Genomic DNA, 23499 nt, shown 5'->3' with positions numbered 1-23499 from the left:
CCACCCTAGTACGTGGCCAGGATGTCAAAATGGTGGCGGCCTGTCTGCATGGGTGCCACCATTTTGATGTAACGGCTGCGCTGCGTCCAAATGGCGCGGAGCAGCCGTTATGTCTTGGCGCCCTTTCAGCGGCGCCGGAAGGAGCTTCAAAACGGAGGTCTTTCCACCATTTGTGTCACTGGCGCAGCCTTTACATAGCTGCGCCAGTGACACAAAAGAGAAAGGGGCCAAATGGCACCTTTCTCTCTTTCCCCGCCGCTGTCAAAGTGTCCTTGGGGCATGAAGCCCCAAGGACACCCCTTTCCAAACCGCGGGGAAGCGGCATTTTGTTGCTTCCCCATGGCCTGGAAAAGCGGCGGATCGGGGCCTCCAGGGCTGCCACTGTGGCAGCTAAGGCCCTGATCCGTCAGGGAAAGGGACGGGTCCAGGCTGCCCCAAAGGGGTGGTCTGTATCCCGCCTATGTCACCCTTTTACCTGCTGCTTTTCTCTTATGTTTAGCAAGCTTCAATTGAATGGGGAAAGTAGGAAAAGCCAGGTTTTGCTTGATTCTTTCCAACAGCTTACTTTAGCTATTACACTGTTTGAAGAGACAGAGAAAATCTAATGAACTGAAAAGGAAAAAGCAGACTGAAACGCTTCTGTAGCAATGATATCATGTAAATTATTATAAGAATAAAAAGCTATGGCAATGACACATATTTTCACATATGCATATCTTATGAACATGAAGCACCACATACTTTCTAAGTACAACATGATTCTTGAAAACAGACAGTGAAAAAAGACAAGCGATTACATGGTCTAGAAAAATCTAAAATGATAAAAGAATGAAGGATACAAGAAACATGAATCTTTAAAGAAGCCTTGTGGATATAAAAATGTAATACAATTAATAGATAGTGGAACCCATTACTCACATAGACCTTTCTTTGACAGTTAACTATTTAAATGAGCAGGGTGGGAAAAGGGCCACAAGCCAGCTCAGTGGCAGAATATAGGTCTTAGACACAGTTTAGGTTCAACCTTTCCATGTTTAGATGAAAGGATCAACTAGCAGATGACTGAAGATGCCACAGCTTAAGACCCTGGAGAACCACTATCAGTCACAGTAGATAAGAGGTTAAACAGACAAAATGTTTTCATCCATTGTTAAGGTATTGCTCAGATAACTACAACTAATTCCAGCAAATCTTGATGCCTTAGGATATTTTAATTCCTTCTGACATAAAATAAGTGATGCACTAAGCAATGGGTAATTTGCTTGCTCTGAGTAAAAAAGTAAAATCAGATCCCCAGCCCTGTACTTTACAGATTATGCTATATATGAGGATGTATTGCTTTCACACAGTGGCTGTTACAAATTTATTGGGAAAGTGTGCCATGTTATTTGTACTGGAAATAAAGGTGTGCAATTCAGGCAGTACTTGTGAATACACAGTTGAATTTGAGAGTGCTAAAATGGTTAAAATTCAGGCAGCTTAAATAGGTACTGTATCAAATTTGATTCTTGGACCAATGAATGGGAAGAGGGGTATCTAACTGACAATGGGAAAATAAAAGTATTTTACAATCTAATGTTTTTTTTAATATAAAAATAGTGCAAAAATGCATTTGATAGTCAAAGGTTCAATCAAATGATCATAAATGGCAACTTTTGCTGCCAGCGTATAATGTGCTTCTGTGCTAGTAAGGTATTCACTTGTATTGGCAGATTGTTCAGAACTATTTCATCCTTAGGAAAGTTGTATAATCTGGACGAAGTTTTTTGGAAAAATTCCAGATTTGCCATGTAGTTTTCCACTCAGCCATTCTTCATCTATCGATTCCAGTTCTGTTATAATATCACCAACCTGTTGAAATGTGTAAAATGGAATCAATTATTTCTTTATTGAATTTGTAACCCTCTTCTTCAAGGCAGGTCATTATAAATATTTCTTTGAATATATCTCACACATACTTGTTTTCAATACTGTCCACTACTAGAAGCTTCCCCCTTCCCATAAAATCTTGGTCATTGCAGGTTAGTATGAAGATAAACAAAACTGGACTATAGTGGGTTTCAAAATTGCAAAATGACAAATTTTGAAGTGAAGCCTTTCAAACACATTTCTACTGTGCAACAGATCATATTCTGTAGCAGTAAAAAAATAAATCAACAATTAAGGCTTAACAAAGGCAAACACTAATATGATAAAATATGCTCATTTTAGAAAGCAGATTGGCTGGGGAAATAAAAATGTCTTAACTAGTATTGATAAGACTATAAAACAGATGCTAGGAATACTTCTTCAGGGTAGACATCTTAAAGTTGTGATGCCACCACTGAGAAAAGCCCTTCTAATGATGTTAGTACCGTACATTTGTTATTGTAAATTGCCCTTGAGTCAACCACTGCATTTCTTAGGTCCTGTAAATACAGGCCCATGATCTCCCTTATTGAGTCTATCCATCTGGCATGCAGCCTTCTCTTTCTATTGCCCTCTATTTTTCCTAGCATTATTGTCTTTTCCAATGAGTTGTGCCTTCTCATGATGTGGCCTCAATTTGATAATCTTGGCTTCCAGGGAGATTTCAGGCCTTATCTGTTCAAAGATCCTCAGCAGTCTTCTCTAACATCTGATTACAAATGAGTTGATTTTCTTCTCATCGGTTTTCTACACTGTCCAGCTCTTGCATCCATACAAAGGAATACAATGCCTTGGATGATTTTGTTTTTAGTGCTTAGTTGTATATCTTTAATCGTTAGGGTTTCGTACAGTTCTCTCACAGCTCCCCTTCCAGTCTTATTTCTTGATTGTAGTCTCCATTCTGAACAATGTTTGATCCAACTTACAGGAAATCTTCAATTATTTCAATATCCTTATTGTGTAGATTGAATTTATCTAGATCCACCTTGGTCATCATTTGTGTTTTCTTTATGTTCAGCATTACACCTGCCTTTGCATTTTCTTCTTTGATCTTCCTTAGTAATTTTTCCAAGCCTGTGATACTTTCTACTAGTAGTAAGGTGTCATCCACATAACTTAGATTGTTGCTGTTCCTTCCTCCTATCTTCACTCCCCCTCCTTCCGAGTCTAAACCTGCTTTTCATATGATATTTTCTGAATACAAGCTGAACAAATAGGGTGATAGAATGCAGAGTGACTCCTTTGTCAATTAGGAACCAATGTGTTTCTCTGAATTCTATTCTAACAGTAGCCTCTTGTCCTAAATGCAGATTTCTCATCAGGACTCTCAGATGTGTTGGCACTCCCATGTCTTTAAGAGCCATCCATAGCTTTTCATGATCTATGCAGTCAAAAGTCTATAAAGAACATGCTGATTCTTTTCTGGAATTCCTTTGTGCTCTCCATTAGCATTGTATGTTTGCAGTGTGGTCCCTGGTGCTTCTTCCTTTCCTGAATCCTTGCACCACTGGGATTTCTCTTTCCATGTATCGTTGGAGTAAGCATGATTTTGCTTATGTGGGAAATTAATGCTATGGGACTATCGTTGCTGTAGTCTTATAATAGGTAGGATAAGGTGGAAATCAGGAAGCTTTTCAGATGACAGTATTCCTTGCCACTCAGTGCTAGATGTGGTTGTTGTTCAGTTGCAGTCCTACAACATTTAAAAGCCCACAGAATTTCCAACACAGAGTAGAAATTCTTTATACAGAAGCAGATTGGTAGTGTTAAAACTATAATCCTATACAGAGCTGAGATTAAATCCCATTTAGTTCACTGGGGTTACTTCTCAGTTGGAATGCATAGAGTTATACTGCCAGTGATATGGAGTTACATTTTATCATACTAGTTGATCACTGCCATAGTTACAATAGATCATTTCTATATCCCTTTGGTTGTATTTCGTTCACTACACTAACAATACTACTTTAAACAGTCAGGCATGTGGTGAAACTAGCTCAGCATGGTTTTCATTAACCAGTAATAGGTCTCATGTTTCAGACAGGGGATTAAAGTTTAAACCTCTTACAAGCAGCACATATCTTGTACAGTGGAAACTTGTCTTACACGGGGGATCCGTTCCAGACCACCACCCTCCGCATAAGGCGAATTCTGCCTATGCTCGAGCCCCATTCAAATGCACCACCCCATGCGCCCCGTGCTCTCCCCGCGGCTTGAGCGCATACGCTCAAAGCCGCGTATAACACGGGCACACTGTACTACTGAACTGTAGCCTGTGGCTGCTAGCCCTGGGATTAATTTAGGAAAGACTCAACACTTAAGTCATAAACTGCAGGTTAAAATAATGTATTGACTCATATGAGCCAGCAATAAGCAAACTGGTATTAGTAGCAATAATACATAAGAAAATATCAAACTGCAATTAAAATCTCATTCTGGATACATTTATTTAAAATGTTCTCTAGTAATGATGAGATCTGATATTGTCTGCCCACCACAGCACTGTAACAAACACGAATGAATTAAAAATGCTCACTTTGAAGGAGAGTTCATCTATGTTCTCAGCATGGAAGTCATATAGGGCCTTGGCTTTTTCTTTCTTCCCATCTGCAGGCTGTGATATTTGTGCATTTCCTGCAAAATATATCACTTAAATGCTATTTTTGGTCAGATTTGGAAAGAGCCAGATGATTTTTAGTTGATACTGCTGCCATCTGAATAGGTCCAACCTCACCAAGTTCTCTTGCCTTTTCCATCTCCTCCTTCCCACCTTTCACTTTGGTTTTCACATACACCCTTCTCCAGTGTATCATACACTTTGAGTGGCTTGGTAATGCTGGGAGTCAAAAGATACCAATAGCTACATTCGCATCTTCCTAACGTCGTTCAAAAAATCTACTTAGAAGTCAGTCCCATTAAGTTAAATGAACAAAACATGTGTTCTCCCCCGGTCACTGCAGATCACAATATAAATATATAATCTGTGCATACTAACAGTTGGGATTCATGTGGCCCTGCAGAGCTCTCAGCAGCCCTTGACAGTACAATCAATGGTGAAGAATCTTGGAATCTACAATTCAATACTATCTGGAGGGATGTATAATTCTCATTCCTGCATTAACATCCCTCCTTATTATCCTTTAATAAAGAAGGTGTCATTGTAAGCAAGGAACATGCATGTTGGCTGAGGGTGGGGGGATAGGAATAAAGGAGAGATACAGATGTAGAGTTTAGCTGAATAGGTTGCAAGAGGAGATCCCATATCTTAATATAAGTATTTCCAACCTGATAGTTTCCACACATGCTGAAGTCCCACCATTCCTATGTAAAAACTGTATTAGGTCCATCGGCGTAAATACTTTCAGGCTTGGGGGAGGGAACTTTCAAATGAGGAAAATAGCACTTTTGAAGGTGCCAAGAACAGGATGTGCCTATTCGGTCAATTATTAAAAATCTCTATGCTATTCTCTATAGATCTCATGTTCTGGCCCCCAAACATTTTTTTAAATAATGAACTAGTTGACAACAGCTCAACTAATTAAACAATTTCCATTATTAGCACTGAGTAGTAATATAGTAATTTTCCAATTTCTAACATTTAACATTATTAATTTCCAGACCTAACATTTCAAGCTCTGTTTTGGGCAGAAAAGAGCTCAACCATCATATTTATTGTTCTGATTCAACATGTAGGGGAAGGACAGTGTGATCCTTGTTTGTTACAAATAAAAGAAAAAATACACATTTTTAAAAAGTTTTTTCTCCCACCCCAACTTCTTAAAATCAATCAAGTATTGCTAATTATCAAGTCCAGTTAGAAATGTTGGTACTTCTTCCATGCACCCTGACGGAGATAGTATGGTTCTGTTACTGTACATTTTGTGAGATGAAACTAAACAGGGTATTTTTAGAAGTACTTGGAAAGCTGCAGATCTGCCTCATGGTAAACTATCATCTGTTTTTCCAAAAGACAGTTGCTGTGTTTTAGTACAGAAACTGCTCTACATGAGTTAATATAGAGATTAGAATATTCAGCTTTAAATGTCTTATGTTACTATTGCAGCATTTCCTCTAATGTGAAACTACTCCCTTAAATTGTAAATCATGATTTGAAATCACCACCACTCTGAAATATAAACCACGCTGATAATTAAGTACACTGATTAAATACATAAAAATAAATTTGTGGTGTATTCCAGGCACTGAGTAGTCACTATACTATTGCAATAATTTCCAGGCAATTTTGTATGACAGATGGTGTTTCTAGAATTTAATCACCACTGTGTTCTGAGATGTCAGTAAAATCCTTGAACACAGACTTTTTCAATTCATAAAATGAGTCACAGAAATGCCCTCCCTAACATCCCAACTGGCATTGCTAGGGCCTTGGAGGAAGATAAGAACAGGCAGGTACAGCTCCATCTTGCCTATTTTTCAGTAGCTGATGAAAGGCTCTCCCTTCATCATAACTGGGACTGCTGTGGCCTTGGAGGGAGAGAACAGCAGCCAATACCCCTTGAACTTAATTCTCTCTTGCACTGCCATCCTTTTCCTTGTATGTTGTGCCTTTTTAGATTGCAAACCTGAGTGTAAGGGATTGCCAACTGCTCATATAAAGCACAATGTACATTGATGGTGCTAAATAAATGAACGTTCTATTCTCCTAGCCAAAAAGAAATAAGGGTTGTACTAACCAAAACATTTATTGTAATTGGGACACAATACTTACTGTGAAAGTTATTCTTCTATGCAGAAGGAGGAGACACCATGTATTATCTCTGGTCACTGCCCAAGCTAGGTGAGGGCCATGCGATACTGAAAGAAACATATGCCTATATTTCTGCCCCCAGTTCAGCACCACAACTGAGTCAGATTAGAATAGAGAGATCAAAAAAAATTAACAGGTGTCTATATTAGGCAAAGGAGATGTAAGAGATTGAATATGTCACCACTAAGTTGGACATGGATGTTTCTTCTTCAATATATAAGAATGGACTTTCACAGTAAATATACAACATGCCATTTTCTTATCTTGCAAAGGGATATGCCCAAGCTATTATGCATATTAAAGAATGGGCAGTGACAATTTTAAGGAAGTAGAACTTATTGAAGGACCTGTCTGCCAAAGGTGACCTCTGTGAAGGTTAACCTATCCAGTTTATAATCTCTAGTGAATGTAAAAGGATTAGACTGTACTGCTGATCTGCAAATTTCTCCAAGTGGCACATTAATAGAGAAGTGGCTTGGGAGAGGGGGAGGAGAGGAACCCACCAGGGTGTAATCCCTCCTGTGGAATGTCACCTGGTGCAGTCCCCCTGCAAGCACACACCCCAGTGATGCTACTGTATGTAGTGATCTTAGAGAAATTTTACAAGTTGATGCATCAGTGGTATACAATGGCAGAGAAACTGTCTAGAATACATATGGGTATTTTTAATGTAGGCTGGACATGTGAGCAACATAAACGGAGATTTTATCATATGTGATGGATATGTGGCAAAGCTAAAAAACAAACTGGCTTCAAATACATACACTGATACATCCAAAAACATACAGAAGATTTTAAAGGATAATATTAAATTAAAACCAGAACCGTTTGTTTTGGAACTGTTGCATTCACAGCTGGAGAAGATTCATGGAGGATTACTTTAGAATATGACTATGGCAGCAAGACTGTTGTGTGCACAAAGATGAAAAAATTCAGTATTACGTAGGGCTGGTTATTGAAATAAATAGACTTAGCGGAAATTATATGTTGTCTGATTAGAAAAAAAGTCATTAGTCACATTTCTCAAGAACTGGAAAGCCCTTACAGACTTTGTGAAAAAAAATATTTGTCAACTTTTGGTTTTGTTGATTAGAAAGAATAGGCTAAAGAGCCTACTGTATATGTTGTATTATTAGAGAGTAACACACGAATAACTATATGCATATATAATCACTGAAAGGAACGGCAGAAGTCACCTTTTTCTTTTCCTCTTCTTATGACTTTTGTAATTCTTAATGTATCTTAAATCTTTTTGAATTCTGAATAAAAATAAAATTTAAAAATCATCTAGATGGATCAGAATGTGCCATACCCCTAAGGTCCAGTGAGAGCTGGACTAGGTCTTCATCTGAGAAGTGAAAAGAATTCTGATTGTCCTGTGCAGGGGATTTTTACTAAAAGCCCATAGAGTTATATTGCATAGCCGAATAAGGCACTCTTTATAAGGCATTAGGGTGAAAATGACCATCTGAAAAGGAAGGATGAAAATGGAGGAGGAGGAGAAGGAAGTGGCAGAGAAGAGGGAAGGTGCCCACCTGGGAGTTGATGTGAAGTTGCAGACATTACTGAGGCCACTGAAGTATCAGGAAGGAGCTGAATGGGAATGAGGAAAAGCATATGAAAGTGGCAATGCTAACACATGCCACAAAGGTGTGGAAAGAACCAGTGGATTTTCAACTAAGGTGCAGGTTCCAGAACACCACCTCACACAAACTTTTGTGCCAGAGCGATGAGGTCATCTTCATCCTTCTCCTCCTCACTGCTTTCAATTAAATCACCCTGAAGTCTCATAGAGCTGTTAGGTTGGATGAATGCAGGGACTGTGAGAGGGGCAAGTATCTGGGAAGACGGCATCTTCACATTGGGAGTTGGAGCTGTCTCAGATGTGGAGGTTTCAGTTACCATTACAGAAAGAAGAAAGGGATTGCCGTGTGAAACTAAGCAGCTCCCAAGAGAGGCAGTAGCTGCTGTGGATCTGCTCCTGCACCACATTGGGGGGAGTGTGGACTTGCCTGTAGCTTTCTCATGCTTGTTAAGGAAAGCTACAGTGAAAAGGGGCCCTTTTTTCAAGGATGGAACAGCACAGAAAAAACTGGAAAAATAAAGAGAGGTTTAAAAAATGAAAAGGAATTCCAGAAGTACTGAAGCAAAAAAATCCCAAGCTTGATGAGGGGAGGAACTGGGAGAGAAGCCAGAAGTATAAGCATATATTACTTTTCATATCACATGACTTTGCCTACCTAGCACTGCAACAGGAGATAACCTGATACAATATGGAGATTATCAGACAGGAAAAGGACATCACGCTTATCCGAACATTGTCACATGCGGGAAGCACAAGTGACAGCAATTGTATGAAATACTTTCATATGAAATGCACTGATCCTTTGAAGTGGGATTGTCCTGGCATTATGTACTGTAATAATGGAAGTTCGCGTTAATACAGTTCCACTTCAATGACAGGATAATGACAGAATCAGTGCTACTTGTATGAAAAGCTTTCATGCTACTGCAATCATGGATGGGGTAAAGACTGGAGAGCGATACCGACCTTGTCCCATCCCTATATGATGATCTCCTATGTGTCCTTCACTGCATACAGAAAAAATGAGGTATTCTGTCCTTTCCATGCAGTAATTCAGGACGACAATAAGCCAAAATAGTGACACAAGTCAACACTTCTACATTGGGAGTTGTCCCAAAATGCAGCAGAAGAATGAAAAAGGATAAAGCAGCAGCATGGTGGTATGGATTGATTATCAGTGTGACAGGAATAATTGATCACTAAATTGCCAATAATATAAACACAAGCATATTAATATTAGTTTTGTATCTACAGCGGGTAATTTCTAGGTCCTTCATCACAATTCTATGGCCAACATCTGGCTGAAGCTGATCACAGAATTGCATGGAGGACCTACAAATGACTAGAGAAGTGTTTAGGAATCTCTAGGTGCTGCAGTGTGACTCTATGGTCAACTTTTGGTAGAGTCATACTGAAAGACCTAGAGATTCTCAGAGAGAACCTATTAATCAACTACGTGAATAATCAAATCTTCAAAAGTGAAAGCTGCAACTGTATTTTATAGGAAGAACTGGATTGATTATTCTTATTTATATGGCAGATGACATCTGCAATTTCAGAATCTCAACACAAAATAAATATGGAAGGCTGCTTATGTTTTGAGCACTGCCACAACAATCAATTTTTTAATTCCATCTCTGTCACTGGCTAATCATTTTCTCTCTAAGCAAACATTTTTCCTTCTAGTTCATTGTCTGTTTTTGAGATGCCAAGTTTTTTGAGCCATAAGTGATGATCTTTTCTATAAATTGTAACCAAATCTCTCCCTGGGATGGATAAATTGTTAGTTCTGTGGCGGAATGTGCATCGCTTCAAGGATCAATCAAGGCTGTCAGCCAGGGTAATCTAGTTTATCTGCAAATTCATTGCAATGAAACTCATTTGCCTGTTGGGTACCTGCTTCACAGAATTGTCTAGGAGTATTCATTTATAACTTTGATTATTCAACTACACTGGAAGCTTTGGAACTTTTTTATCTGGGCACTACAAGGATAGACAAACAGAGAGAGAACTGTATTGGTGTGAGACTGCATTATGTTTTGTATACATTTATATATTGCTGATCATAAAAATGCCACATTGGAGTGCAAACATTTTTTTTAAAAGAATAAAAATAAAATGATGACTTCAGAAATCATTATAAAGTGAAAATGCCTGAATTAATGGGTACATCTTATTTACATCTAAAATGCAAAATTGTCTGCACCTGCCTTATATAAATGTTAGACAGGTGCAGACACATTTGCATTTTAGATATCTGCTTAAGATGTACCTTTTCAATATAAATGATGAGGAAGTTCCACAGGGCAAACAATGCAAGATTACAACAGCTCTATTCTTGGCATTCACAAGATAGATCTCAGGAAAATATGGCATCACCATAAATACCTCTCCTGAGGATTACAACATAGCAGGGTTGTAATGATTTTTGAGGTTATCCAGTCCCATGTAGTTCACAGATTTATGAGCCAATAACAAAGGTAAACCTGAACCAGTATTATTGGTAGCCAGTATGATGCAGAATAAACCAGAGGCTCTCCCCACCACCATCATAAAAGTCTATCAGTTTCAAACCAGTGCTGTTTACCATTACTGAAGCTAGAGACCCAAACTAATACACACCTGCATCTTGAAAATAGCGAATACATGATATCAGAAAGGCCTGTATCCAGAGTGTGACCAAGCCTTTTGTACATAATGGGCTTTATTTATTTTTATTCATTCATTCATACAACTTGTGGATTACACAATAGCAGATACTTTTAAGCTGGAATTCAGGTAGGTACATCCACACATGTAAGTGGATGTGCTTTTTTGAGCACTGTGGGTATTGTTATTTCCCTCCTCTCTGTTAACTGCCAAAACCCTTCTTGCGACTCACAGTAAAGCCCCAAAGAAAGTTGCTGATGTCATCACTGTACAGACCCCTCCGATCCTGACTTTGCCCTGCAGCATGGAATGGCTGTGCGACAGTGTGATGTGGCTTTGTGGCTTTAGAGTAAGGTGAGATATGGCTCAGCATAGTATAGCTCCACATATTGATATTTACACTATGCTGAGGGAATATTGAATTGAGGCCACTGGGTGAATTATATAAACACAAAAAAATAATTATACTGAACACCTGTACAATGTTCTTGGACAGGTCTCTCAAGATTTCAATGAATCCCTATATTCTTTTCCACAACCTAGAGAAGCATATATACAGGTGTAGCATGAGGTCATTTGAGGAAAAGTGGGGCCATACGCACCTGCCATGTCCCATTTACCACTCCCTCAATGCATTCTACAAATTACTTGTGGTTTAGACCTGTACCACATGTATTGTATTCATGACAGTATTAATTCTTAGAGTACTGCCATTTAATATAACTTGTATATGTTTACCCAGAAGAGGATCAAGGAACTTTTATTTTCCTATCAGCACTGTACCTGAGCAAACATGGACGAACACTGCAGGGAAAATCCCTTCCTTCCCATTTAGTCTTCCTCTGTACCACTCTGAGTCCAAGTGCTCCAATATCAAGATATGGTCTCCTTTTTTAAAAGATAAATCTTCCTGAGTTTCCGCCGTAAAATCATGGAGCGCATCACACCACTCTCCAGCATGTCCATCCGACTATGAAAACAAAAATGAGTCTGAGGTCAGTGTACTATGTGAGAGAGAACTTTCCTAGTGCTTTTCAGAATGCAGCCCTGCCCCATTAATTCTACACACATCATTTAATAGGCTTTAAAAGGATTAGTGGTTTGAGGTTAAATGTGAGAAAAGCTTTATATCAATCCTGCCCTGTGAGGCACAACGAAAAGATAGTGGATCTTTTGGCTCAGTTTAAGTAGCCCAGCTGCAGTGAGCTTATTTCTTTGTGTACTCTTTCTAGTGAAAGGAACAAGTTAAATTACTTTTGAGTCCAGATCTTATTTCATTGACTTTTATGGAGAGAGGAAAAAAGTCTGCAACTGGAGAATTCAGTGAGTGCCAGAAGAGACCCTCTCCCAAATGAGCCCATCCTCTTCCTTAGCTATATAGCAATGGGAATCTCTGCTTCTCTAGCAAAGTTTTCCTGCGTAGTGTTAGTGGGTTTTTTGGACTATGAGGCCGTGTTCTAGAAGATTTTATTCCTGGCATTTTGCCAGCAGCTGTGGCTGGCATCTTCAGAGATTTTTTCTGAAGGACAAACATCAGGAATAAACTCTTCAAAAACATGGCTTCATAGCCAGAAAAACCCACCAAAAACTGGATGCCAGCCATGAAAGCCTTCAACTTCTCTTTCGTACAGCTATTTTTGTAAGCCCTTCATTGAACTGCTTCCATTTTCATAGTGAAAACTCTGGAAATCACTCATATTAATTTACTGGCATGTTTCCATAGCATATTTACAATACTATCAACTATAGTACTACCTCTTTGACGGGTGCAGAATTCTTATTTTTCAGTGGTGATCCTCCACCTACAGAAAAAGATAATATTGCATTATTATTCATAGCAATAGCAATAGCAAAAACATTTCTATTCCACTTATTAGTGAACTAAGCACTCCCTACGCAGTTTACAATGTATGAGATAACTGCCCCCAACAAGCTAGGTACTCATTTTAGCAACCTACAGAAGGATGCTAGTTGACATTGGAGCCCCTGGGATTGAACTCACAACCTTGTGGTTGTGAATGATTGCAGTACAGGCATTTAACCACTATGGCACCAGGACTCCCTTATAAAACATCTAAAATGTTCCAACTGATGCACAGATTAAATGATAAAACAGTTAATCACTGCCTGCAACGAAGAAGAAAGCAAAACAAAATTTCTCATTTCACCTAAAGACACATGGGCTTTTTCTACAAAAGTTTTCTCCATAAACTACTACCTAAGCAAACATGTTGATGCCAGATACAAATGACATTAATATATAACATGACATAGCACTGTGGCTTTTGAAACTGAACTTACATTTTTTGTTTTAAGTAGATTTTCCACAATACAATTTTTTTTTGTATAAATCAGGTATTAATAATGTTACACTTAGAATTACTCCCCTTTTACCTGGTTCAGGTAGATCTTCTATGATTTCCACAAAGTTCAGGGGAAAAATTCCTGAGGTGCCTCTCAGTTCTCCTTTAGCCCATTCTTCATTGACATATTCCTTCAAAATTATGATTTCACCTTCTGAAAAGCTTAATTCATCTTTCTGGTCTCCAATGTATTCAAATCGAGCTATACACCTAGGCCCTCTGAAATAACATAGCTCAGTCAATCCAAGAGACATCATGGTTAATATTTAAACAATATTTTCCAATTTCTGAATCAAAACCATTACCATAATAGCGAAGCCACATAGTGAGAACTAAAAAACAGCCTTACTGCATTAGAGCAAGAATACAGTATGACTGCTAACCCAAAGCAATGAACATCTTTTTCCATTAACACTAAATCCATCATAGGGCACACTTGCCATGAAAGGTAGTGTTTTAGATGTGACAAGCACAAAAGTCAGTAACACACAAAAGTCAGCTAAATCCTGCTGTTGAACTGTTTTGAGGTAATTAATTATTTATTTCATTTCTATGCCACCTTTCTCCAAAAAAGGGACCTAAGGTGGCTCACAGATAAAGTAGTTTTAAAAGGAATCAGTGACCAGTGCCATGCTTAGAGACAGCCTGCTTTCCTTGCTGAGGTGAGCAACGACTCCTCGAATACTCTCCACCTCTGCAATGAGGGCTGGCTCTGAGCCTTTTGATTGAGTAGGGTTGGGCTGCCACTGTTTGGTCATCATCGGAGGAAATATATGACAGTCGGACCTCCTCCCTCTAATCTATCTCGGCTCTGGTCCCGAAAAGCAAGCAAGCAAAGAAAACAAAAGGCCACGTAGCGATCTGGTGCTGAAACAGCGGAAGCCCCTTCCTGAGCAAAGCAAGGCAGGATGCAAACTGAAAAGGGGAGAATCTAGCTCTCCTTTGGGAGGATGGTTAATTTAACTGACAGTATGGAAGTTCTGGCTGGGAAGGAAGAGGAGGACCAAGACCCATTGGAAGGATTCCTTCCCTGCATTGCAGGAAAATATGAATTTTCTCTGCCTCAGAATAAAACCTGAGTTAGGAAAGAATCATGGAATCATGTTTGTCTCATTTTTTAGCAAATATTTTAAGCTTCTGAAGTTCATGTTCCTCAAATGAAGGAGTAAGAATTTCAGTTGTATCACTAGTTCTTATACAATGTATGTCACTGGGACAGTATGAATCTTTCTTTTAACTTTGTACACAAAGCCAAGCTGAAAAAAACAAGACATTTGTAAGATTTAAAAAAAGGAAAAAGGAGACTCAAACAGTACAGTAATTTCTGTACTGCTTTAAATTGCTATTCCAACAATGTTAAGAATGAAACAAGGTGACTTCCAAGCATTATCTTTAGCCTGGAGAAAAGAATGTTAAGAGATGATATGATAGCCCTGTTTAAATGTTTGAAGGGATGTCATATTGAGGAGGGAGCAAGCTTGTTTTCTGCTGCTCCAGGGGCTAGGACTCGGAACAATGGATGCGAGATACAGCAAAAGAGATTCCACCTCAACATTAGAAAGAACTTCCTGACAGTAAGGGTTGTCCAACAGTGGAACACACTCCCTCGGAGTGTTGTGGAGTTTCCTTCCTTAGAGGTCGTTAAACAGAGGCTGGATGGCCATCTGTTGGGGGATGCTTTGATTTAAATTCCTGCATGGCAGGGGGTTGGACTGGATGGCCCTTGTGGTCTCTTCCAACTCTATGATTCTATAATCTTTGTGGTATAGCAAAGAAAAGTTTATCTCTATTTTGACAGCAAAATCAAATAGTTAAAATCACTTTTTATTCTTCACAAAATATTCTCAGCCTTCTAAAATACTTTTTCTACCATGGCAGAAATTCTGGTAATTAATAAAAAACATTATAAACAAACATTTCCCCTTCATCCTGCTGAATTATTATTGCAATTTTCTGAAGTCTACTCCAGAAAAAATATATCATATTTCAAGGAGAGAAGGGGGAAAGGCCTGTTGTAAAGGAATCTTATATTACTCAGACATTCAACAACTATATTTAATTAATTCAGTACCTTAACTTCAATTTTAAAATGCTGTAACAGTATTTCAAATGACAAGCCTGTAAGACTGAATGTATGTGATTGCTTTGATTTAGTGGCCACCTCCCATAAAGATATTTGCAATTACTGCCTTCCTTACATAACTCACACTTTAATGAGAATCTTGATCAAAATTACTGTTCTTTACCTCCACACATTTTATTGCCTATCTACTGCAAGCATAGACTTCACATCTAGAAGAAATTAACATCAATCCTTGAAAGAAATGTTTGAGAGATGATGCCATCTGGCAGTTCCTTTAATCATTGCCAGTCAAACTGATGTTTAGATTTGCAGCACAAAAAGACTTGTTCTTTACCTTATGTTGTAATTGATTTTGAATGAATAAAAAGAAAATGAAATTTTAAAGTATTTTGCAGAAATCAAGCAGTACAAACTGATATCAAATAGTTTTTTGTGGGTTTTTCGGGCTATGTGGTCATGTTTGATAGGAGTAAATAGCCCAAAACCCCCACAAAAAAACTATGGATGCTGGCCATGAAAGCCTTTGATATCAAATAGTTCTTACTGAATAATAATTACCAATAAATTACTTATTTTACTTCCCATGGCCTCTATCCCTAAATATCTGTGGTGAGCACATCTGCCCAAAATGTTGAATCTAATAAACCTGCTGCACAATTAGTAGTACAGCATTCTGTATTTTGTTTTTTCCCCAGTAATTAACAACCCCTTAGGATCAGGCTGACAATCTTTTTGTGGGCATCAGCCATGTGTGTCTTTGTGGAAAGCCCCTGCAAGTGGTGTGTTATCACTCTACTTAATAATTCAAGCTATGGCAACCTATACATATCTACATGTCATTACAGTTTCCTGAACCAAAACAACAACAACAACAAATTTTCAGGGTGGTAAAAGGGGCTGCAATGGGCAGCTTTGATACTCAAGTGAAACTTTGCTCATGACTCCTTCAGTCCCATTAATAGATATTTACTTTTAATACTATCTTAAGGTGAACATCTGTTATCAAAACATACACGATACTTGGTGATGAAAAGGGTGTTTTTCTCCTGTTGTTTTCCCTTGAGATATCAACCTAGGAAAGAAAGATAAAAGCATTTAAATAGCGCAGCTATTCACTCGATTTGGGTTTAAAAGAAGGATATCCTTTTTAACAATTTGCTTGATAAAAACTGCAGTTCCAACTATGGCCTTTATGTGGCAATGCTCAATTGTTCAATTTTTTTGGTCAATGTCAAAACTGAATTGACATCTTTCATTGTCAATTTTTATTTAATATTCTGGAAGACACACCATATTTTATATTTTGTTGTTGTTGATCTTAATAGCACAGTTCAATAATAACAGTCTCCTCTTCACTGCATGCATGAGCAGCAGAAATCAGCACAGAGTGTAATTACATGCTGTTGCCTTTGGCTCATGCTCCTAATTGATATTACAGTCTATTATCTGCTTGTTCATGTCACAATAGTCAGAATTATAATTCAGCTTTCTCCATTCCAGGACTTTTATCTCCTACATCTCACCATCTGCAAGCCAAAACATATAAACATATGTTGCAAATCCTACTACTGTATTTTATTCCTACAAAAGCAGAATTTTAAGAAGCTGGGTGTAATAATAAATTACCCAGAGGCTCTCTGACATTATGGTTTTCTCTGACATTATACTCATGAAATTGATTCTATAAACATAGCTATGGAAATCCCAGGTTGACTATTATAAAACCTGATTGCAAACCTAGTGCCAGATTTCTTATTAAACTGCAGAGTTGCAATTGTGGTTTGTTACATGCCCACATACAAGCCACTCCTTCTCCAGTCTGCACTAATTTCTATGTTAAAGTAACACTTGATTGCCTAATGAAAATATTTGGGGAGTTAAACTGATTACTGTAGTCTCAATAGTTGGAAATAATCAAGAACACACACACATACAAAACACACACATCCCAAAGGGTTTTCTCATTAGTGATAAAGTGATAGAATTTATGTTTACATTTAGGGTGTGTTCATCCATTCACCGGGCTACCTATTTCCAGATAAAAGTCCACATGTTGTACTAAGACCAATATACGAACAATAACTCTATTAGGCCATCGCCATTATCTGTAACTACTCATTTCTATTCCACAATGTAATATAAATATTCCCAGGGTGGTTCACAAAATAAATAATCAGATGTGTCCCAAGCTATTGCAGATGCATGGCAATATGGCTTCAGGTTAACAACCTATCTTGAAATACCCTGTAAAGAAGTAACCTTCTCCATCCCCCCAAAAACCCCTCGGCTCATGGCACTCTCCTTCATTACTTGAGATGGACAGAGTGGATTCCCCTCGGATTAGTGAGCAATACTCTGGTATTTGGAGTCCAAATCCTAAATTCAAAGCTAAAGTATTTGGAATTTCAGGTGATTTAATCCCATAAAAGGTAATGCACTCCATCTCCAACTTTATGTGTCTTTGAAAAGTTACATTAAACTCCCGCCCTTCATTTAGAGGCAAAGAGTATCCACTGGTCAAACAACCAGTGTGGTATAGTAGTTTGATCGCTGGAGAAGAACTCTGGGGGACCAGGGGTTGAATCCCTGTATCACCATGGAAATCCACCAGGTGGCTTGGGGCATATCATTCTCTCACACACACTCAGGAGAAAACAATGGCAAATCCTCTCTCAACCAACCTAGCCAAGAAAATCCTGTGATAGGGTTGCCATAAGTCAGAAATTATGACAACAGCAATACGTAACTAAAAGGCCAATGCAGGATTCCAGTCATAATCATTTCTACAACCCTTAGAGTCACCTAAGTCAGAAACAACTTGAAGGCACACAACAAACCCACTGCCATCTCTTTGACAATGTGCCATTCTACTTCAGTGAATTAAATAAGCTATTTGCATACATGGGAGCATCCACAAAAGCAAATAATTGCGGTACTGGATAATATAAGCTTAAAGTGATCTGTATCTATCTACTCTGGTTTAATAACTTGATAGACTGAAGCCCAGTCACCTAGTACAGTGTATGTGATTAACTGTATGCTATTAATTGATAGTTCGAAAGCATGTAAAAGTGCAAGTAGATAAATAGGTACCACTTTGGTGGAAAGGTAACAGCGTTCTGTGCAGTCATGCAGGCCACATGATAACAGAGTCTGTGACAATGCTGGCTCCCTCGGCTAAGTAATGGAGATGAGCACCAACCCTTGTGGTCGGACACAACTGGATAATCATGTCAAAGGGGAAACCTTTACCTTTTACCTTATTGATTTCGAATACAGAGTTTTGATTTCAACCCAGAAAGATAGGTATGGGACCCAACTTTTTGAATTTTTTTGTAATAAACAGATGTCTAATTCTTATTTCAAATTAATAAATTTCAGACAAGAAGCCAGGTTTTTCCTGACACATCTAATCTGCATAGAGCCCCTGCTGTTCATGAAAACAGAATCTGTGTTCAGGATATTTCTATGTCTTTGTTGACATTATCCATGCAAAACAGAATATTTTGTGGTTTATTTTTCCTATGATTGGTGTCAAACACATCTAAGAAAAAGTAGGACAGAATTCTTCTTCCCCCCCTCCCCCATCTGGAGAACTACATTCATCTTTGCTCCTTTGCCTATTATTATTTAGATCTGCAGAGATACTAATCAATGCTGCCAGAGCACGCAACTCTGCAAGTGTGGTTATGTAGGAAATCTGGTACAGAGTAAAGTGGGAGGGCAATGGTCTAACTGTGCAGCCCACCAGTGACTTTGCAGTCAAGGGAGTAGCAGAGTTAGTCCCCATTTACACCAGCAAAAGTAACCAAGAGGATTCAGCCTGCATTTCTGCTCTTGTGATTTTTGAAAACAGCCATTTGTTGTCATTCCAAATATTTGAGGTCCATGCCTGCTTTCAAAAGTATTAACGAACAGATTTTAACTTGTTTACTGTTAAAGAAGGAAAGAAGTAAACTTTTTCTTAAATTAACTAACTTTAGAAATGTCGAGTGTGGATAGACGATAAGAAATCTCAAAATATCTCATTTCCATGGATGATGTTTTTCCAGTCTTAGAAATATGCGTGGGAGGTTGATAAGTTCAAATATCTGATTAATTCTAAGATTTAGTGTTCAGATCTTTCAGACTTGCTCCTCTGGTCAGTTGCCTTCCTCTCTCATTTTTTGGGATTGTTCCAGAGTAGTCTTACCCCAACCTTGTGGCCTTCAGATGTTCTGGATGACAGCTCCAAGAAATTATACCCACTGATCATATTGACTGGTACTGATGGGAGTTGACATTCAAGAAGCCTAATGGGACCAGATAGTGGTAGGCTGTTCTACAGGCTTTTGAAGAAGAGGTTCTACACCACATGTAAATGAAGTTCCCTAAATTTCTTATCATTTCTTACTGACTACCTACATGACATACAGCATGGCACCTTCGGCAACCTGACTTCATAGAATCAGAACACCTTGATGGGCAAGCAAAATACATAAGAGCAGCAGTGGAAGATATTCTTATCTGATGCACCAAGGAAAAATCCAAAAGGAAACTGCTGTGGCATGATTTATGAGCATACTTGAATTAAGTAAAGGATGTGTTCTCACTTAACTTGAAATTATCATGAAAATGAGGCCCATAAACAGTCAGGCAGAATGGCAAGATTAAACAGACTTGCTGCACCTCACAAACAACTTGATATCTGCTTTGTGCACTCAAGCAAGATTTATCTACATGGCATGCTCAATAACATGCACAGGGGAGAAATTCAATTAGAACCAGGATGTGTACACAGATGGAGTGGTCTATATTTTACTCAAAGTGGCCTACTTACAATAACTTTGACAAAGCTAGCAGGAAAAATCCCTGTGCGATTCATGCATTTTCCTCTGTACCACTCATCATCTATTTTTTCCAGAAGATAAACTGTCTCGCCAGAGTTGAGGTCCAAATCACCAGTTTGTTCTGTGGGAGAGAAAAAGGTTACTGTACATGATGCAATGAATCTTGCTAAATATAACCTTATTTAATACAAATAATATAAGCAAAAACAAACCAAAGCTTGGAAAATACTAAAACAAAAAGAAATTTAGCACTGCCAACAGCAACTATACTGTAGTTTGGAAATGGATCTCCAGTGGGCAAGCTACTGCATTACATTAACTAAGCATGTGTGGAAAATACTCCAGTTTTTAAGTTGTGTGAAATTTATGAATGTGTTTTAGTAATATAGGCTGAGATTATGAGATGGAGATATAGTATAAAATTTCCACATGTGTAATTATATTACATCCTCCTCTTAGCTATAGGAATCCTCCTCCATATCTATTTAGTGACCAGTGGAGAGCACAGGGAATCAGAAACACATTTGATTATGGTCCTATAGCCAAATATAGAACAATGACATCATCCACCAAGACCTCTAGAAGTCTATCTGTTCTGCATCTGGTTACAGGGACATAGCCAATGCACAAGTTGGATTTATGCCATTGCAATTCACCAAGAGGATGCCATCCATAATATTGCTATGATTTAAGGCAGTTGGATTAGCCATTTTCAGCCATTTTGAGTCTTTGTTCATCTTAGCAGATATAATTGGATAGTATCCATCCAACATTATCCAAGCATCACTTCAGACAGGCAAATGCTTGGGGAACAAGAAGATAGCAGCAAAACATTCATGCAAGAGGCTGAAGAAGTGGAACTTAAATCAGAGATGGTATAAACTGTGAGGATCTGCTTAGGCAGTAAGACTCCAGGTGTATCTGGTCAGACTGATGGTGGAGCAGCTGATAGCAAAATCATCAAGACTTCACATTTTTAAAATCTCTATATCCTTCTAGGGTGTTCCTGACTAGAGGTGGAACCTCAGGATCAGGTCTGGGTCATTCTGAGTGAATTAACTAAATTGTAAGTAGAAAACAGGGCAACTACCAATTGGGTGTTAACAGGAAAACAAAGCAGGGTAACAAAATCACCGCCTCTTCAAAAAAGCAAGTGATCAGTAAGTCATATTGACAACATCTTCTACATAATAAAAACATCACAAATTATTTATGTAAAATACGTTTTAAGCATCATAATTTAAAACTTTGTACAGCACTTTGTGTCTGTTTATGTTCTGAGTGTGTGCTATGGAGTTTCAAGTAATCAACGATGGCAATGGAAAATTTAAGGATCGGAAACTAAAGTATATTTTTATATTGTGGATATGTTTCGTAAAACAGCATACATACACCACCTATATCAGGTACAGCAGTGGTTATAAAGTAGTTTCCTGCCGACAACCTGCTTGTTGCATTAAGCATGGGAAACAGGTGTGATTCCCCACCCCTCTCACTTTAGAATGAGGAACTGAGGGGTATTTTTCAGCAAATCTGTATCTGTTTGGAGTTTCCCCTTGTCATTATCTAGTTGCCTCAGATCCCAACTGGTGAACAACAATGAAGTCCAAACAGACAGATTTAACATCAACACTCGATTCGTGTATTTTAATCTCAGAATATACCAGTTTATCCAAAAAGAATAGTGCAAATGTAAAGGGTTTTTAAAATTCTTTTTGAATTACCAAGTATGGTATGGGAGAATGAACTGGCTTTCCGTTAGTCTTTTAGGCTATTTTATTTTATTGTTGTTGTGTGCCTTCAAGCAGTTTCTGATTTATGGCAATCCTAAAGCAAACCTAGCATGGGGTATTCTTGGCAAATTTCTGCTGAGGGGGTTTGCCATTCCCATCTTCTGAGACTGAGAGTGACTTGCCCAAGGTCACCCAGCTATGCCAGGATTTGAACCCTGGTCTCCAAAATCATAGTCCAATGCTCAAACCACTACACCACACTGAATCTCATTTTTTATTACACACACACACACTCTTATGGCTATACAAATAAACACTCCTCTCAGGGAGGAACATAGACTTTCAGTGTCTAGTCACATTACATTTATTACAGTCATTGTAAGAAACACATCATAGATCTTACATTGGGGTGTCCTAACCCATATACTATCTGTGAAGGTCACACACAGGCATCCAAAAAAGATAATATCCTTGGCCATTTTATATAAAGTATTTGAGATCAGATGTTCTTGCTTACCAGCACAGTCTGGGTCATGTCAACTATGAATGGTATTTTTGGCTTCAAAGCAGCTGTTATACACAGATATATCTGTATGTGAGGCTCAGTCAGCCTGATTTTTGTTTCTCTCGAACTAGATTTATATCATTCTCAGCCTCCAACTGTCTCATGAGAGACAGACCCTACTGTTCCTACTTATCTTTATTCTGTGACATAATACTTATATATCATACTCAGTGGCCAGCCTGTAACACATGACAGGGGATTTATTTTGTAGGATTGTATTAGTAAAAAAAAAAAAAAAGGGGGGGGGCTCTTTATGCACCTTTTCAAAACCCTCCAAGACATTTGGGCCCAGTTTAAGCTAATTTAAGCAGCTTGCAGCTTCTATCAGTTTTTGACTATTAGTGGGGAATGATGCACTGCCCTATTCCCGAAGGCACCTGAGGTTGCCATATCACGTACAACTTAAATCTCCCTGCTCTTCTTTTCAGGACATTGCTTTTGCTTCTGTTTGTTGTCATTTACGTAAGTCATTTACGACTTAAGACCTATCACAGGGTTTTCTTGGCAAATTTCTTCAGAGGGAGTTTACCATTGCCATCACCATCCACTGAAGTTGAGAGAATGTGACTTGCCCAAGGTCACCCAGTGGGTTTACACACCAAGCTGGGACTCAAACCCTGGTCTCAGAGCCACAGTCCAATGCTCAGACCACCACAGGCAAAATTTATCTGAGCAGATCTGATATGCCTGGCAAGTTTGAATATTGCTATTTTGAACTGGACTGGTTATCATTTACTTTATTCACTGCAAAGCACTAAAGACTGCATTTGAAATTTACCTCACATGTGTCACAGGACTCTTAAAAAGAAGGATGCCAAACTCACTTTTTTACTTCTTTCTCAAAATTCAAGTCACCATGATTATTTAAATGGACACAGAAATTTTTGGTGATCGAGCAGACAGAGCTTACTTGAATTTCTAAAAGCTTTTTAACTGAACCCCTTCCCAAAGTCTTTTAAGAAAATTTAGCAGTTATGACCAGTAATCAGAATAGAAGAATGTAAGCAATGGGGCCC

At 38.4% G+C, this 23499-nt stretch overlaps 1 protein-coding gene across 4 annotated transcripts in view; it reads right to left on the bottom strand.

Annotated features, from left to right (window-relative positions):
* Nucleotides 1-652: 652 nt before the first annotated feature.
* Nucleotides 653-23499, bottom strand: part of SH3D19 (SH3 domain containing 19) — an 83216-nt gene continuing 60369 nt past the window's right edge. For all 4 annotated transcript variants that reach the window (XM_089525688.1, XM_089525689.1, XM_089525690.1 and 1 more), the window contains 7 exons: nt 20176-20306; nt 16370-16428; nt 13305-13492; nt 12666-12712; nt 11694-11880; nt 4445-4542; nt 653-1851 (listed from right to left, as the gene is read on the bottom strand). In XM_089525688.1, the coding sequence (XP_089381814.1) occupies nt 1735-1851; nt 4445-4542; nt 11694-11880; nt 12666-12712; nt 13305-13492; nt 16370-16428; nt 20176-20306 (827 nt within the window). In that variant the 3' untranslated portion in view covers nt 653-1734. The remainder of the gene's footprint in view (nt 1852-4444; nt 4543-11693; nt 11881-12665; nt 12713-13304; nt 13493-16369; nt 16429-20175; nt 20307-23499) is intronic.

The sequence above is a fragment of the Sceloporus occidentalis genome, unplaced genomic scaffold (genome assembly GCF_023333645.1).
Source record: "Sceloporus occidentalis isolate IW3139 unplaced genomic scaffold, rSceOcc1.0.p SCAF_5, whole genome shotgun sequence".
Taxonomy (NCBI): domain Eukaryota; kingdom Metazoa; phylum Chordata; class Lepidosauria; order Squamata; family Phrynosomatidae; genus Sceloporus; species Sceloporus occidentalis.
This window is presented reverse-complemented; position numbering and strand designations above follow the sequence as displayed.